General features: G+C 36.3%; 1 protein-coding gene across 1 annotated transcript in view; it reads right to left on the bottom strand.

Annotated features, from left to right (window-relative positions):
• Ttc6 (tetratricopeptide repeat domain 6) overlaps nucleotides 1-18533 on the bottom strand; it is a 313619-nt gene that overhangs the window by 161041 nt on the left and 134045 nt on the right. The window contains exons 7-9 of the mRNA XM_045155567.1: nucleotides 10513-10617; nucleotides 3083-3175; nucleotides 774-848 (exon numbers count right to left, since the gene is read on the bottom strand). Coding sequence (XP_045011502.1) covers nucleotides 774-848; nucleotides 3083-3175; nucleotides 10513-10617 — 273 coding nt within the window. The remainder of the gene's footprint in view (nucleotides 1-773; nucleotides 849-3082; nucleotides 3176-10512; nucleotides 10618-18533) is intronic.

Below are 18533 nucleotides of genomic sequence, written 5' to 3'. Positions count from 1 at the left end.
GTTTTTAATGTGCTGCTGATCCAGTTTGCAAACACTTTGTTCAGAAATTTGTGTCTAAGATCATCAACAAATTTGATTTATAGTTTTCTTTCGATTTTTTTGTACTTATGTAGAATGACTTTGGTTGTGTTCCTTTCTTTTAATGTTATAGAATAACCTAATAATCATTTCATTTAGTTCTTTAAATTTCTGATCAAATTTTTAAGATTATTGAAAAACAATTCATAAAGCCAATAGTGGGGCAGTTAAAGTATAATTTGGTTGGGTTTTGCCAAATACCTATAGACATTACAAAGTAGATACATATTAATTATGATTTTATGTATTTTAATTGAAAGTAAATGCTCTCTATAAATCCAAATAAAAAAGATGCTGTAATTTTCTTTAACACAAAAACTGAAAGAATGAGTAAAATTAATTAAAATATTTATTCCATAATATCAATTTGTGAATTCTTGATATATCATTTCTTATGCATTGAGCTGCTGTCAATAAATTAACTGTATTTCATTTTGCTAATGGATGTTTTTCTTTGTAGCAAACAAAGTTAGACCAAATATCCACAGATAAGAAAGTTGTGAATTTAAGATAAACTAACAGAAAATAGATATATTAATCCTGAAAGATTTGTTAAACTCCCTATCTCAATAAACTATAATTGATTCAAAATGTACCACTGAGTAAAACATTATGTTTTTGGAAGCAGAACAAAGTGATTATTGTTGCTAAAAATACATTTATTTTGGATAGTAAAAGACAGAACATTTTAATACCTTTAATTTTTTATATTTTGCACTGGAATATTCTGGGATATTTTCATATGATGCTGATTTTCTTAGTATGAAAGGCTGTGAAATAATCAAATTAAAAACATATATTAAGCATCATCACTACTAATGAAACTAAAATATCATAATAGTTAAACACTACTGATAATTGTTTATATAAATTAATTAAATGTAAAAATAGTAATTAAGATGCAGGCTATTACTGATTTGAGTTTTTTAGGGAGGAATAGGACACAGAAGCTTTTAATTAATATAGTGAAGTATATTATATTTAAAATTAGATTTAAAGTTTCAGCTTGAGATAACAAACATCAAGAACTGCTATGTACAAGAAGCTATAGTGCAAAGCTTCTCGATATGGTTAGTGATACAGGTAGGGGTGTGTGTGTGTGTGTGTGTGTGTGTGTGTAACAGATGTGCAGAGCTATGGGGCTATAGTAGTGTGGCCTGAGAAATCTAATTCCCCCTATACAGACCCCTCGAATCATAAGGAAATTCAATTACTTGCTTTGGGGAGAGAACCACACAAACATTACCATGTGCTATAATGTCACCAAGACTAGTTCTATTGCATCCAAAGAGCTAAAAAGCAATTGCACACTAGGGTACAAAGGAAGTGTGTATAATGCCCCTATATAACCATCAAACAGTGATAACTATAATCCAAAACAACTGTGGCAATGACTGTTAAGCAGGCACAAATCAGATATGAAGAGAAAGCAGGAGAGGTCAGTTCTGAGCAGGTAAGAATGTGGACAGACTAGCTTCAAAAAGGCAGTGTCATCACTGTTGTGTGAACACAGTAATATTTCTACATACTGAAAAGAAGTTAAGAACACCCCAGGTCATGTGACTAGTCCCCACAAGAATAAGGAAATGTCAAGGCTCAGCAATTTTAGTCCACAAGAACTCTAATGTGGGAAGAGTATAGGTTAGATGGAAGTTAGATGGAAACAGAAACTTAGTGTGAAGTATGTAATGAGTCCAAATCAGGAGGTTTGGCTAAGAACCCTGGCTTCATATTATGTGGTAAGTGGAGGTTTATGTTTAGCCAGACATAAGTGATATAACTTTAGCTGTGTCTTGTGATGATAGCAGAATGGGCCGGAGGAAGCAGCTTCTAAAGAGGGGACTCTGTGATACTTAGGAAGAAGTGGTACTGCTACGACAAGCTTGAAAGTGAAAATGGCTATTCAACTCAGAAAAGTGGGATTGATTGATTTGATTAGTTTCACCTGACAGTCACTTCTGTAGGTGCTAGAGATAAAACCATGATTATGAGTAATATGACCCCACACTAGGGAAAAACATAGTGTGAGCATGCACACAGACACACACACACACACACATTTGCTAAGAAGGCAACAAAACTTTGACCAGGGCTGGACATGGTGGCACATGCCTTTAATCCCAGTACCTGAGAGGCAGAGGTAGAAGGAGTGCTATGAGTTCAAGGCCACTCTGAGACTTCCTAGTGAATTCCAGGTTAGCCTGGGCTAGAGCAAGACCCTACCTAAAAAAAAAAAAAAAAAAAAAAAAAAAAAAAAAAAAAAAAAAAAAAAAAAACTTTGACCCAGGATCACTGCCACCTTCCTTCATACACCCAAAACCATTTCCTGGAAATGTGGGGGAGCAAGGGAAGAAACAGAAAGACCAACCCAGTTAGCTGACTAGAAAGAGTAGTTGACTTGTCCCAGGATGCTAAATCTCTCTACTGTGTGGGCTCATCAGCCTAAGAAATTAAGGTGGAGCAGAGGTCTGAATGCCCTAATGAAGGTAAAAATTGTTTCCCAGTTGACTCCCATAAATGTCAAAGCAATAATAAGGCAGTTATATACATTTCATATGTCTTCTTTCATTCACTGGGTCCTTTTGTCTCTGGTCCTGTTATCATTTGATAAGCAGACTGGTATGCTCTGCAATGACACTGAAGTGTATCTCCAGTCACCATTGAAAACACCCAGTTCTACTTTGCTGTGGCCACAAACACCTCCCCCATTTGGTCAAAGGGCTCATATGCATATTTACTTAAGCATTTAACTCTTGGGAAAAATGAATTAGAAAGCTGAATTTAAAAAAAAAAATTGCAGCAGATGGCATAGTGGATAGTATTTTCTGAGTGCCAGAAAGGCAAAGAGGAAATGTGCCTTCAACAAAGACACCATTAACAAATTTCCCAGAATAAATAAACACCAAGAAAGAACCTCTTGAATTGCTATAAATACAAAAACTATATACTGGTCATAGGCAGATAGAGTGACCAAGTCACAACTCAGAACAAAAGTTATACATACCTTAAAACTTTTGCCATTACTCTCTAAAACAACCTCACTTTCCTTCCTTTCAGACAAGAATTTCTCAGTTAAAATTTTGCTTGTTTGAGCACTCTGTGACAAAAAGATAACAGTAATAAATAATGCTATTTAATACTTTTATATGCCTATTATCATTGCTATTTCATTGTACAATAATATTACCAAAAGAAAAGATTTTTGTAGGGGAGAAATTTCAAAATACTTTCCAAATATATCTTAAAGGTCATCTATAGACTTTGTATATGGCCAAAACCCACAATATGGCTTCAGGGTTGTGTTGAATCAAATGGATGCTTCTGCATTATCTTTGTAATCCTTAATCTTTGGAGCAATAACACTATGACCTCATAGGCTAGCACTGAATGTATTTGGTATGTCAGCAGCAGATTTGTAAATAATAATTTCATGTCAGCACTGACTTCACTTTTAAACACAAGTAAGCATTCTACATGAAAATGAGAATGAAATTTTTCTTGGATGCTTTAAGCTTGGAACTCTATTAGCCAACTATGTCACAGTATGTGCAAGTTTACTGTAAAAGTAAATAGCTATAGTAAGTATACTTATTAAATGTACTACTTCTCTATCTTAAAGTCTGTGATTTGGATATGCAGAATCAACTAGAAGACCTAAATGTTGCAGAATAGCTAATGCTATTCTTGTAATTGTCTGCTCAAGTTCTAATTTCCAAATTAAAAAATATTTGTTGAACAAGAAGGGGGATTTTTAAGTATCACACAATTATTATTGAAAATGAGAAATCTGGGTTAATTTGGGAATAACCAGCATCGATTTTTTGTTCATTCCTGTACTTTCAGAAAGTAGTTATAGCACGATGTAAAATAAAAGAATTAGTAGACAAAACAGAAACACACTTAGTGCCTTATTGTTCTTCAAAAATAAACATTATATGTAAGGACTTGTGGGGCTACTTTGTCCTATACTTACATACTCCATTCAAGTACACTGAAACAGCAGATACAAAATATTTTAAAGGATACTTTTAGTACAACAAAGACAAAAACCTTCACAGTATGTTTATGATATCAAATAGCAGAAACTATTAGCAACCAATGGTTGTTTATTGTAGAAAGCAGAATACAACTCAAACACTAGAACCTTGGAACCTGCCAAAATACTGCACAAACTAATGTGCCTTAGTGAACAATTATATGATATCCCATGCAGAAATCTGTCTCTTGCTCTTTACCAGAGATACTGTTGAAATCAATATGCATGCAGTAAAAGCCGAGATGCAGGTAGAGATGAAAAGATGTGTTATAGTTTGAAGATGGAGTGCTTGCCCTACAGCCCCGTGTGTTGAATACTTGTCTCCAGCATGGTGGCACTATTTTGGGAGGCTTTGAAAACTATATTTAGGAGGTGGAGATTAGTGTAATGAAGTAAATTTCTATGCATCAAATAACATTATCTTAAAATATATAAAGCTGAAACTGACAAAATTACAAAGAACATAGAGACAAATCTACAGCACAGTGGAGGACCTCAAAACCTAACCTACCTACATTTTTGTTTTTGCTTCCTACTGTAAACTGTCCTTTTCATTCTCATTTGGTGACAGTCCATATTTTATGCTTTTAATTATTTTGTTCTTTAAAATGGCATAAAAGCATAATATGGAAGTGCTGGCAAAGATTCTAAATGAAAGAAGACTGATTTGACTTACAGAGAAAATAAGCGCTTGATTAAGTATTTTATTCCATGCTTATATAAGTTTTGGTGCTGCTGGCCATAAGTCCATTGTCAATGAATCAACAAAATATGTTAAATAAGGTAACATTATGTTGAAAAATTCATAAGCATATATATATATATATATAGATATATATAGATATATATATATATATATACACACATATATGTATGTATGTATGTATATAAAATCAGTGATTAAAAACCAGAGTTAGGTTGAAGAGATGGGTTAGAGGTTAAGGCACTTTCCTGCCTTAATCTGTCAAAGGAGCCAGGATCAATAGATTCCCCAGGAACCACATTAAGCCAGAAGCACAAGGTGGTGCATGTGTCTCGAGTTCTTCTACAGTGGCTGAAGGCCCTGGCATGCCCATTCTCTCTGTATATATATATCCCTCTTTCTCTCTCTCTAACAAATAAAATAATTTTAATTAAAAAATAAAAACTACAGTCTCACAGTAATCTAACTTGATATGCCTGAGGAGCAATAATCACTAATTCACTGCTTATAGTGACTTGACAGTATAAAGGTTCCACAAATTGCAAGAACCAACTGACATGATTATTCAATCTGCCCTTCATATTAGAACACAAGCTCTGCCAGTCCACCAACTTCATGTGTCATTATTGCACCTCCAGGCTCCATACAGTAAGACTTACACATGGTAATTAGTAGGTACTCATCTGATAATCAAAATGCAAAAAGATACCATCGTCAGGTTAAATAAGCCCATGATATGCCAAATGGGAGGGGCAAAAAGAAAGAATGACAGTGTCAGACTACTAGATGCTGCCTGGAAAAATAACTATTCAGACTATAATTTCATGTCAAGTTCAATTGACATGCAAGAAAAATAACATATATTCATGATCAGATGTATTTCAAACAAACACCATATTGTCATGTTTATAAGAACTCAAAAATACCACTAGAAATCTTTCTGAAGAATTAGTCATAAAGATAACTAAAGAAAAAAAATGATTAGAAGAAAGGAACTAACACAAGGCAAAAACAGTGGAAAGAAAATAAATAGCAAAACTTTTTGCTACATCTGAATTATTATGGATGCATAAGGCAAAAACTGAAATTCAACTAAAATTGAAATAAATATTTGATGTCTCAAATGTGGCAGATGGCATATAGTAGAGAAACCTTTTAAAAATTCTACCCTTTCTGGAAGAAAGGACAGAGATTCTGATTAATGTCAGGGGATTGGCTTAAGTATAAGCTAGTTTTTAGCAACCATGAAAATGTAAAATAAGAACATATCATATCTAAGTCACTGATATTCTTAAAAATTAAATAGCCAAAAATGCTTAAGAAATAAATGTAACATAAGTAATAAAGTAATAAAAAACCAAAGACAGTATCAATTACAAATTATCAATGGCAATATGAACATAAGATACCAGCAATCACAAATGATAAATAAGTTAAACCTACTTTTCAAAATTGAAGAACATAGATTTTGTATGAAAATACCACTCTAGGAACAAGGTCTTTGAAGACAGTTCTGATTCCATCTGGTAAGTAGAACCAGTGATATGGAGTGTCCTAGTATGCCTGCAAGTCCAGTTAAACATATTTTCTCCTGAAATTTGGGGATGAACAACCTCCAGTGATAATTTTCTTTTGGGGCATGGCTAATAGTTTACTCTGGAATTAGCAGTTTTTATAAATCCTATTACTATTATTGTTATAATTTTTATCTCATTTGGAATATTTTTTATGCTTAACTTCATACTTCCTATAAACATATGTATGAGTACATGCCCATACTTTGAAAATGAGCATACAGTTTAAAAGTAATATATTCATCTAACAGACTTCCTCCTGTGTTAAGTCAGGTACAAGTAGATGCCAGCAACAAAGGATAAAAAGGACTGAGTGAGCCTTTAACCATGGTACAGTTCTGACATCTGTGAAGGGCATAAGAAAGGGAGGACTGGTTGGGAAGAGCTTTAGAGTGTGAAGCAGTTTTGAGTAAGATTCAGTGAAGAAGATGTACAGTCCCATTCCAAAGTCCACAGAAGCAAGCCCTCACCAGCAGGAAGGGTTTAGCTCCAGCAAATATCTGGTACTCATTCATTGGCTTGGAGCAGCACAGAGGAGACTGGTCTTGGAGTGGACACCATGGTAAATCTCATACAGGACAGCAGCTAGAGGATGGCCATCAAGAGCACTCCTCTTAGCTGATTCTTTCAAAGGAATTATATTTGATTCAAATCAATGTGAATATCATATTTCCATGGATGTCACACATAACAATGCAAATTAGAATTCACCAATTTTTTGCATTAAAGTGATCTTTTAATATATTTTACAATATAAGCCTTCTCTTTTTTTAAGTTCATTGGATGTTTACAGGTTATTTCTTTAAAAGATGAAAACATTAGATATTACTAATAAAATGGAAATGCAAATATATACATTAATCATCCCATAGTTCAAATATGCATGAACTTTGACCAGCAATTATAATCAGAAGAAAACATCCATATGTTTGCATATGCTCAGTCATGTTTTAAGTGAAAAAGTCAAGATGCAGAACATATATATCATAATTTTAAAAATATTTTAAATATTTTATTTTTATTTATTTATTTGATACAGAGAGAAAGTAGAGAGAGAGAGAGAATGGGCTCCAGACATATGTATCTCCTTGGACATCTGGCTTACATGGTTCATGGGGAATTGAATCTGGATCCTCTGGCTTTGCAGATAAGCACCCTAACCGCTAAGCTATCCAGTCCTAGATCACGATTTCACACATGGTAAAATATTAGTTTCATGGCATGAGTACAATGAATACATCGTATTAAAAGTGAATATGCAGTATTAAAAGTGAGGACACAGTATTAGTAACAATACTAAGGAAAAACCTTCATGTTACTGGTGCTATAAAAGTTCAGAAGTAGATCTTGCTACTAAAAATGGTACAATAATATTGCTAAAGAAAAGCATACCACTTTTACAAAACACAAAGTACATACACTATTTTAAAGACAGAAAACACAAAATAAAATAATAGTAAGACAAAAGTAACAATTGACTAGTTACGTGGTATATTTAAAACAAAACAAAACTGAAAAAAGGAAACAATGGAATAAACTGAAAATGTACCTAGACACAACAGTAAAGAACATAGGACTCGACATATTGTAGTGGAATTTATATGCAGAATAAGCTTAAAAAGTCATTAAAATTGGTAGGAGACAAAAATTCATAAATTGAAATTTTAGAATAAGGGTTGGAGTGATGGCTTAGTGGTTAAGGCATTTGCCTGCAAAGTCAAAGGACCCTGACTCATATCACATGAAATTAAAAAATTGACAACACAGAGAAATGAACAAAACATAACTTCATTGAGAATGCTTAGCCTTCATTAGATCAAATCAATAAAATAAAACACATACAAAAGAATGAAATTTTGTCATACTCTAACAACAAAATCTGTTAAGAACTAAGGTCATAAATTTATCTATACAATATAACCTCTAATTGAATATTCAAACATTTACTTTACATTTAAAAAGTGCAGTCTTGAGAGATTAAGACAAGGTTGATTAGGATTTAGTTTCTCAGGATTTATCTTTTCTATGATTTCATTACACAGATACACATGACCGATTTCCTTATGTTTTTGTTTTGTTCATTTCTGAAATATGTATTTTATTAAGTGACCTAAAATGCTGTGCAAGTACTGAAGTACCATTAAAACTAACAAAGCAATGATCCTCATCACTGAATTATTTTGAAGAGAAAACAGAGAGAAAGAAGAAAGTACACTGTAAACAAACTCCAGACTTGTGTGCACCCTGTGCATCTGGCTAACGTGGGTCCTGTGGAATCAAGCCTCAAACCCAGGTCCTTAGGCCTCACAGGCAAGCGCTTAACTGCCAAGCCATCTCTCCAGCCCCTGGCATAGCTTTTTAAATTTTATTTTTATTATTAGATATGGACATATTTTATATGTAAACATCACATGTTGGTACCATCTGTTCCCCCCTCCCTGTCCCTTTTCTGAAGAGGCCTTCCTTGTTGGGGATGCAGGTTGGCATAGCTTTGTTCAATAACATAAAAATGTGGAGAAAATGACTAACTTAACTGTATTTTTCAATGTAAATATTTAATAATTAAGCAGATATCTCACTAAATGCATCACTGAAATGAGAACATTCTTGGAAAACCATGGCATCATGGGCTTCTTGCAGAATCCATTCTAGTCTCAGCCTGAGGAGAAAGGTGTGCGGGTTCTCCATGATGAGTAGAAGTGGAGGGATGCCAAGTGTGACCATACCAAATGGACAAGCGTCCTTGTGCACCATTCTGTCAGTCTGCTGGCTCTTTAAGGTTGGCTAGAAATAAAGTTTGTTTTTCCACCAAAGACTGATATAGATTCATTAAAGTTTTTATGTAACAAATATGTCCCTTAGTTTTCCAGAAAAAAAAAGAAACTTAAGGTCTTAACAATGAAACATGTAACAACAATTATATTACTATCAAAATTTGAACAGTGATTTGTGATTATTATATAACTTCTGATAATAAACGTTCAATTGTTTTTACATCAAAAAAGTAAATGAAATTACCATGAAGATGAATGAAACCACCTACATGATTTTGTATTTTGGATCCTCCATTAAAATATTCTTTCAAAAGAAAACAATGTTTACCTTGTCAGAAGTATAGCACTTTAAAGAAATATATAAATTATAGTTACACATTTTTTTATAAAAGATTGTTTCATTTATTTATTTGTAAGGCAAGAGAGAGAAAGAGCGAGGCATGCCAGGGCTTCTAGCCATTGCAAATGAACACCAAGTTGAATGCGCCACTTTGTGCATCTGGCTTTACTTATGAACTGGAGAATCAAACCCAGGTAAGTAGCAAGTATCTTAGCCACTGGACCATCTTTTCATTCCCTTACATCCTTATTACATAATTTTGTAACTATATAGGTATATATTTATCTAATATGATAGACACATCACAATTATTTACATATATAAATAATTTCTAAAGGGTCAGTCCATCAATTCTAATTATGGAAATGGTTGTTTGATAGTTACCATCTAAATAGCAACTATCGGGCTGGAGAGATGGCTTAGTGGTTAAGCGCTTGCCTGTGAAGCCTAAGGACCCCGGTTCGAGGCTCGGTTCCCCAGGTCCCACATTAGCCAGATGCACAAGGGGGCACACGCGTCTGGAGTTCGTTTGCAGAGGCTGGAAGCCCTGGCACGCCCATTCTCTCTCTCTCCCTCTATCTGTCTTTCTCTCTGTGTCTGTCACTCTCAAATAAATAAATAAATAATTTTAAAAAATAATGAACCCAACATGGCTCAGGGAAATCTTGCGGAAGAGGGGGCGGAAAGAATGTCAGAGTTACATGTTGGGTCATGATTTGCAGAGACATTTATCATACTAATAACTGGGGGCTATCTCCACAATGCACGACCCATTTTCATCAACAAGGAGGGTCTAATGGGAGGGGGTAGATCACAGATGAGCCTAAATAATGGTACCAAACTGCCTGTATTCACTGAAATGAAAACTAATAAATTAAATTAAAAAAATAAATAAATAAATAAATAGCAACTATCTAAAATTTTATGTCATAATCAATGATACAATTTAATTATTAAATAACAATAACTATAATAATAATGATTATAGAAAACAATTCATGCATTACCTCATATTTTGGATATAAAGTTTCCCTCATGACTGACTCTGGAACAGCAAATTTGGGTGCAGTTAAATTCCAAAACAGCTTTGTAAATCCTGGATATGCAGATATCTTTGAAAATAATATAAAAATTATTATAAATAGTGACCAGCATCTCTTAAAATATAAAACCCAAGCTTCTTTCATAACCATTTATAGTTGTTGAGAAAATGACTCTATTGGTTTCATGGCCTCTGAGAGTCAGGAAAGATGACTTTTCAAAAGAGCCAAAAGCTCCACACCTCAGTCCAGAGAGATTTTGCTCAACCATGTTTATAGCTTCTCAATTCATAATAGCTAAGAGCTGGAATCAACCCAGATGTCCACCATTAGATGTATGGATAACTAAGATGTGGTATATCTACACAATGTAATTCTACACAGCAGTAAGGAAAAATGACACAATGAAATTTGAAGAAAAATTGTAGAACTTGGGACAGATTATTTTCAGAACTCACCCAATCACAGAAAGATAATCACAGCATAGTGTCACTCATCTACAGTTCTTAACCTGAATCTACCCAAGATGCTGACATAACTAGCAAGCATCTCAAGGACCAGACAATAAGGTGGGTGAGGAGGAAGGGGAGGGCAAGAAAGCAGGGGAGACACAAAACTGGACCCAAATGGCAATGGTACCATATAATTCTACATCCTGAGAGACAGACCAAATGGTTGAACCTTCACCAGGCCCTTAAAGGACAACTCCATCATACCTCAAAAGGGCCGGAGCTGAAACCAAGAATAATTGGAGAAACAAGCAAGAGTGCTATTTTCCTTAGTGAACCTGATACCAGCAGAAGGGTGAAAGAGAAAGAAACAGAGAACAATCAACTCCTACCAAAGCACATATCCAGAGACACAGACACTCCCAAGACGTCATCACTGAAGCAGACCTAAAATGAACCCATTGTGGCTCAGGGAAATTTGCAGAAGAGGGGCGGAAAGAATGTCAGAGCCACACATTGGGTCATGGTACACAGAAACATTTCCTCCTACCCATAACTGATGGTTAACCACACAATGTACGACCCACATGCCCCAACAAGGAGGGTCCCTGTGGAGAAGGGAGGACAGGAAGGATGCTAACAAAGGTACCAATTTGACTGTATTCACTGAGTACAAAACTAAATAAATAAATAAACAAATAAAAGGAAAGTGAACAGGCAAGCTGACCATGTATATAGTAAAATAGAAAAATGTGCATTCCACATGTTCCAGCAATTTTATTTCCAGACATGTGTTCTAGGCAAATTATTGCACACATGCATGGAAATATGTACACAAGATGCACACAGAGCAGATAAGATTGCAAAAGTAAAGCCCAAATTAAATGTCCATTAATAAGAGAGATGATTAAACCATAGTGTACTCATTGAATTGCATATTGTTAATCTATTAAGATACAATATCTGACCTGGAGAGTTTGCTCAGTAGTTAAAGATTCTTGCTTGCAAAGCCTTCCAGGCAAGGTGTGATTCTCCAGCACCCAGGTAAATCCAGATACAAAGTGACACATGTATCTAGGGTTTATATGCAATGGAAACAGACTTTGGTGTACCCTCACACACACATGCAAGTGCACAGGAGCATTTGTAAATAAATAAATTAACTGAAATTTTAAGGGTCGATACAAAATTGTTATTTATATAAACATATATAAATACATCTATACTACTTTATATACTACTATATTATTTAGGATAACAAATATATCCAGTAAAGCATAAAAAGTATGGACTAAAAAGACATTTACCTCCTTCAAGTGGGAAGGGAAATAAAATTAGGAAGAAATATAACAAGACTTGTGTTGTCATTTTCAAAAACTGTGAAACAAACATGACAAACTGAATATCAGTTCTTAACTGCATGACCCTAGGTGTTTAATATTTTGCTTCTGTGCTTGTTTGTATCTTTAAAGTTGTACTAAATAAAATTGAATCAGGCCTAAGGGTTTTGGAAGTGAAACTCTCCTGGATGATACCAGACTTATGGCTACATGTATGACATTATATATTTGTCAAACCCACTGAACATTGAAGCCAAAAACTGAATTTTAGCATAATACAAAGCTTAAAAAAATCACTGAGGAGATGTGAAGAAATCCCAGGACAGAATACAAAATATAACAAAACAATCTAACTGTATAGCCAATGTAACAAACAACTTCACAGAAGAAGGCAGAAAGAAAGTAGCTGAGCTCAATAACTGGAAGTGGAACATGAAAAGCTAAAGGCAAAAGGAAGGGTACAGATAGCACTGTGCTTTACCTGGTAAATATTCACAGAACATGGACTAACAATGTTGGTGCAACTGGACATGAAAATAACTTCATATTAAAACTAAAGAGAGACTTCCAGTTAAGATGGCGGCGTAGGTACCACGCCAAAGCAGACTAGGGGGGAAAAAGACCAAAAAAACTCAGCAAAATACACACTTTCACTAAAAAGTGAGGTGTATAGGAAATTGAAGCGGCAGCGGAGAAGTAGAAGAGTTCCAGAGCATCCAGAGCCTGCACAGGCGGGAAAAGTGGCTCCGGCAGCTCAGCCAACTGCCGCGGCCGCGGCGCACCAGAAAACTGCCAGTCTCGGCTCCAGCCGCAGGAAAAGCCAGGTGCCGGAGCTTTCCCTCACACCGGCGCTCTCTACAACTCGGGAAACGTGAGGGGAGAGTGGCAGTGAGCAACGGAGGAGCAGACCGCGAGGTAGAAGAACGCTTGGAGCAGCGAGAGAACCAGAGCAGCTGTGGCTCCCTCCCCTCCCCCACCACCTGAGCCCAGCTCCGGCGAACAGAGCAGCAGCCAGGGACCCGGCCACGCCAACTTGGGCTGACAGTGGGACCCAAGCAGGAGCAGAGTTCGGCAGCAACATCAGCAGCTCCGGAAGGGGTACCAGCAGCCCCAGCAGCAGCAGACCCAGGAGTGGCAGCAGTGGCAGACTCGGCAGCGGCAGCTTCAGGGGGAGCAGCGACAGTGGTCACAGCAGCAGCAGCTTCAGCAGCAGTGGTGGCTCCAGCAGTGGCAGCTACAGCAGCAGCAGAGGCAGCAGCAGCAGTGGGTCCAGCAGCAACACCTTTAGCAGCAGTGGCTACAGACCCAGCAGGGGCAGTATGAGCAGCAGCAGTTCCAGCAGCAGGGGTGCTGATCTGCAGGGCCACAATTGCCAGGCTTGGTTTGCCCCGCAGGAAAAGCAAGTGCCCAGCTCCAGAAATCAGAACAGCAGACCGACGACCCAGGCAGCAACTTGACTGAGACCAAAATCATCCAAGGTAACTGGGATTGCACCAGGGAAGGGTCTCACTTGGTCGCAAGCTGAATTGGACCACTCAACAGACAAGAAATCTTAACCTCTTTGTTGATAGAGGATCTGGTCGTTATAATAACTACTCTTGCATACATACTCGGGGTTGTTTTTGATTGAATGTGTACAGTGTTTAGTTAAATTTTAGAATCTACCTGTATTTTATTCCACTCAGCCTGCTTGAATACTCCTATAGCAGGGAAACTCAACCCCTAAGAACATCTTTGTAGATACTCTGAGAGTCTTAAGAGCCACACCTAACACCTTAAGGTCCTACCCTGAAAATATATTACATCAAATGGATGTAATGGATTCACTGCTGAATTTTACCAGACTTTTAAGACTTTTAAGGAAGAGCTAACACCATTGCTTCTTAAGCTTTTCCAGGAAATAGAAAAAGAAGGAGTTCTACCACATTCCTTCTATGAGGCCAGCATCACCCTGATACCAAAAACAGGCAAAGATAGAACAAAAAAAGAAAATTACAAACCAATCTCCCTCATGAACATAGATACAAAAATTCTCAACAAAATATTGGCAAACAGAATACAAGAGTATATCAAAAAGATCATTCACCCTGACCAAGTAGGCTTTATCCCAGGGATGCAGGGATGATTCAACATACGCAAATCTATAAATGTAATACATTACATAAACGGTTTGAAGGACAAAAATCACATGATCATCTCATTAGACGCAGAGAAAGCATTTGACAAAATCCAACATCCTTTCATGGATAAAAGTCCTACAGAGACTGGGAATAGAAGGAACATATCTCAATATAATAAAGGCTATTTATGACAAGCCTACAGCCAACATATTACTAAATGGGGAAAAACTGGAAGCTTTTCCACTAAAATCAGGAACAAGACAAGGGTGTCCACTGTCCCCACTTTTATTTAATATAGTTTTGGAAGTCTTAGCTATAGCAATAAGGCAAAAGACACACATAAAAGGGATACAAATTGGAAAGGAAGAAATCAAGTTATCATTATTAGCAGATGACATGATCCTATACATAAAGGACCCTAAAGACCCTACTAGCAAGCTGTTAGAGCTGATCAAAACCTATAGCAATGTAGCAGGATACAAAATAAATACACAGAAATCAGTTGCCTTCATATATGCTAACAACAAACACACAGAGGATGAAATCAGAGAATCACTCCCATTCACAATTGCATCAAAAAAAATAAAGTACCTTGGAATAAACCTAACCAAGGAAGTAAAGAATCTATACAATGAGTACTTTAAAACACTCAAGTGAAAAATTGCAGAAGACACTAGAAAGTGGAGAAACATCCCTTGTTCCTGGATTGGAAGAATCAATATTGTGAAAATGGCAATCTTACCTAAAGCAATCTACACATTTAATGCAATCCCTATCAAAATTCCAAAGGCTTTCTTCATGGAAATAGAAAAAACAATCCAAAAATTCATTTGGAATCACAAAAAACCTTGAATATCTAAAATAATACTGAGCAACAAAAAAGAGGCTGGTGGTATCACCATACCTGATTTTAACCTATACTACAGAGCCATACTAACAAAAACAGCATGGTACTGGCACAAAAACAGACATGTAGATCAGTGGAATAGAATAGAGGACCCAGATGTAAGCCCAAGTAGCTATAGCCACCTGATATTTGATAAAAATGCCAAAAGTACTCATTGGAGAAGAAACAGCCTCCTCAGCAAATGGTGTTTTGAAAACTGGATATATATCTGCAGAAGGATGAAAATAGATTCTTCTCTCTCGCCATGCACAAGAATTAAGTCCAAATGGATTAAAGACCTTAACATCAGACCGGAAACTCTGAAACTGCTAGAGGAACAAGTAGGGGAAGCCCTTCAACATATTGGTCTTGGCAAAGACTTTCTGAATACAACCCCAATTGCTCAGGCAATAAAACCACAGATTAACCACTGGGACCTAAAGAAATTACAAAGATTTTGCACCGCAAAGGACACAGTGAAAAAAGCAAAGAGGCAACCTACAGAATGGGAAAAAATCTTCGCCAGCTATATATCTGATATAGGATTAATATCTAGGATATACAAAGAACTCAAAAAGTTAAATAATAAGGAATCAAACAAGCCAATCAAAAAATGGGCTATGGAGCTAAATAGAGAGTTCTCAAAGGAAGAAATACGAATGGCATATAAGCATCTAAAAATATGTTCTACATCACTAGTCATCAGGGAAATGCAGATTAAAACTACATTGAGATTCCATCTCACTCCTGTCAGATTGGCCACCATCATGAAAACAAATGATCATAAATGTTGGTGGGGATGTGGAAAAAAAGGAACCCTTCTGCACTGCTGGTGGGAATGCAATCTGGTATAGCCATTGTGGAAAACAGTGTGGAGGTTCCTAAAACAGCTAGAGATTGATCTATCATATGACCCAGCTACAGCACTCCTAGGCATATATCCTAAGGACTCATCTCATTTCCTTAGAAGTACGTGCTCAACCATGTTTATTGCTGCTCAATTTATAATAGCTGGGAAATGGAACCAGCCTAGTTGTCCCTCAACAGATGAGTGGATAATGAAGATGTGGCACATTTATACAATGGAGTTCTACTCAGCGGTAAAGAAAAATGAAGTTATGAAATTTGCAGAAAAATGGATGGACCTGGAAAGTATTATACTAAGTGAAGTAACCCAAGCCCAGAAAGCCAAGCACCACATGTTCTCTCTCATATGTGGATCCTAGCTACAGATGGCTGGGCTTCTGTGTGAGAATGAAAATACTTAGTAGCAGAGGCCAGTAAGTTAAAAAGGAGACATAAAGGGTAGAGAAAGGAAGGGAGGAGGATACTTAATAGGTTTATATTGTATATATGTAATTACAATGATTGTAATGGGGAGGTAATATGATGGAGAATGGAATTTCAAATGGGAAAGTGTGGGGGTGGGGAGGGAGGGAATTACCATGGGATATATTTTATAATCATGGAAAATGTTAATAAAAATTTTTAAAAAATCTAAAATAAATAAATAAATAAATAAAACTAAAGAAATCTGAAGTACAAACCTAGTTAAAAATTATGTTTCAAGCTGGGTGTAGTGGTACATGCCTTTAATGCCAGCACTTGGGAGGCAGAGGTAGGAGGATTGCTGTGACTTCGAGGCCAGCCTGGAACTACAGTGTGAGTTACAGGTCAGCCTGAGCTAGAGTGAGACCCACCTCAAAAATACAACAACAACAAAAAAAAAATCATGTATCAACACTGGTTTATTAACTTTTTAACAGATGTAACACATCTCCCCTGGCTGGCATACACGCTCAGAAATGTATTGTCTCGCAGGTCTGGAATCACCAGTACAGGGAGGGCATGTTCCCTCTGAAGACTCTAGATTCTTTCTCCTAGCTTCTAGCAGTTATTGACTATCATTGGCATTGTTTGGCTAGAAGCCACATCATTCCCATCTCCAGCTTCATCAATGCACTGTCTTCATTTCTATGTGCTCTGTGTGTTCACATGATTTTCTTTTGAAAAGATGCCATATCTTTTTAACTGAAGACCCAATATCCAGCATAATCCTAAAATTCATAATTCCATAAGAAAAGTCCCTATTGATAAATATGGTTATATTCACAGTGATATGAATTAGGACTTGAACATGCCTTCTGGGGATAATGGTTCAACTCACTATTATGTTAATAATAAGAGAAAATATTACATCAATAAGATAATCATAAAACAAACAATTAGGGCTGGAGAGATGGTTTATATTAAGCACTTGCCTGTGAAGTCTAAGGACCCCAGTTTGAGGCTTGATTACCCAGGACCCACATAAGTCCGATGCACAAGGTGACACATGCATCTGGAGTTTGTTTGCAGTGACTGGAGGCACTAGTGTGCCCATTCTCTCCATCTGCCTCTTTTTCTCTCTGTCTGTCTCTCTTAAATAAATAAATAAATAAATAAATAAATAAATAAATAAATAAAATTTGGGAAAAAAAATAAAGTGAAGGTAGTTTCATGCAAAAAAAAATTAATGTAACATTCAAGGAAAGAACTTGAAAACCATTTAGTAGTATTCTAAAATAATTAACTGTCTGAAAGTATGATAGTACTGGTAATTATATTTTTACTTTTAATAATATTTAAATGGATTATGCATTTTTTTCTCAAAATTGCCTTTGCCAAAAGAAGATGAGCTGAAATCAACTTGGGGCACAGCTGACTAAAGGGAGTAGGCCAGATTTCTGGACTCCTCCCACTTCTCTGTTCATAGTTCCTTGTACAGACAGTGTGTAGGCAGGCTCAGCAGTCTGCAGTGAGAAGGCAGGACCCATGTCTGGGCTCCTCCCACCTCCAGGATCTGAGTTCCTTCCCCTTCAGGGATGCAGGGATGGATTAACATAGAGAAATTGGTCAATGTAATACACCACATAAATAAATGAACAAAAACACATTAAAAAATGAACCATAAGAACCACATGATCATTTCAATTGATGCAGATAAGGCCTTTGACAAAATACAACAGCACTTCATGATCAAAACACTGGAAAGAACAGGCATGGAGGATTTATATCTCAACACAATAAAGGCTATCTATAAAGCTCCTAAAGCCCAAATAATTCTTAATGGGAAAAACTCAAGGAGTTCCCACTGAGATCAGGAACAAGACAGGGGTCCCACTCTCACCACTGCTCTTCAAGATAGTACTAG

This window comes from Jaculus jaculus, chromosome 7 (assembly GCF_020740685.1).
Source record: "Jaculus jaculus isolate mJacJac1 chromosome 7, mJacJac1.mat.Y.cur, whole genome shotgun sequence".
Taxonomy (NCBI): domain Eukaryota; kingdom Metazoa; phylum Chordata; class Mammalia; order Rodentia; family Dipodidae; genus Jaculus; species Jaculus jaculus.
This window is presented reverse-complemented; position numbering and strand designations above follow the sequence as displayed.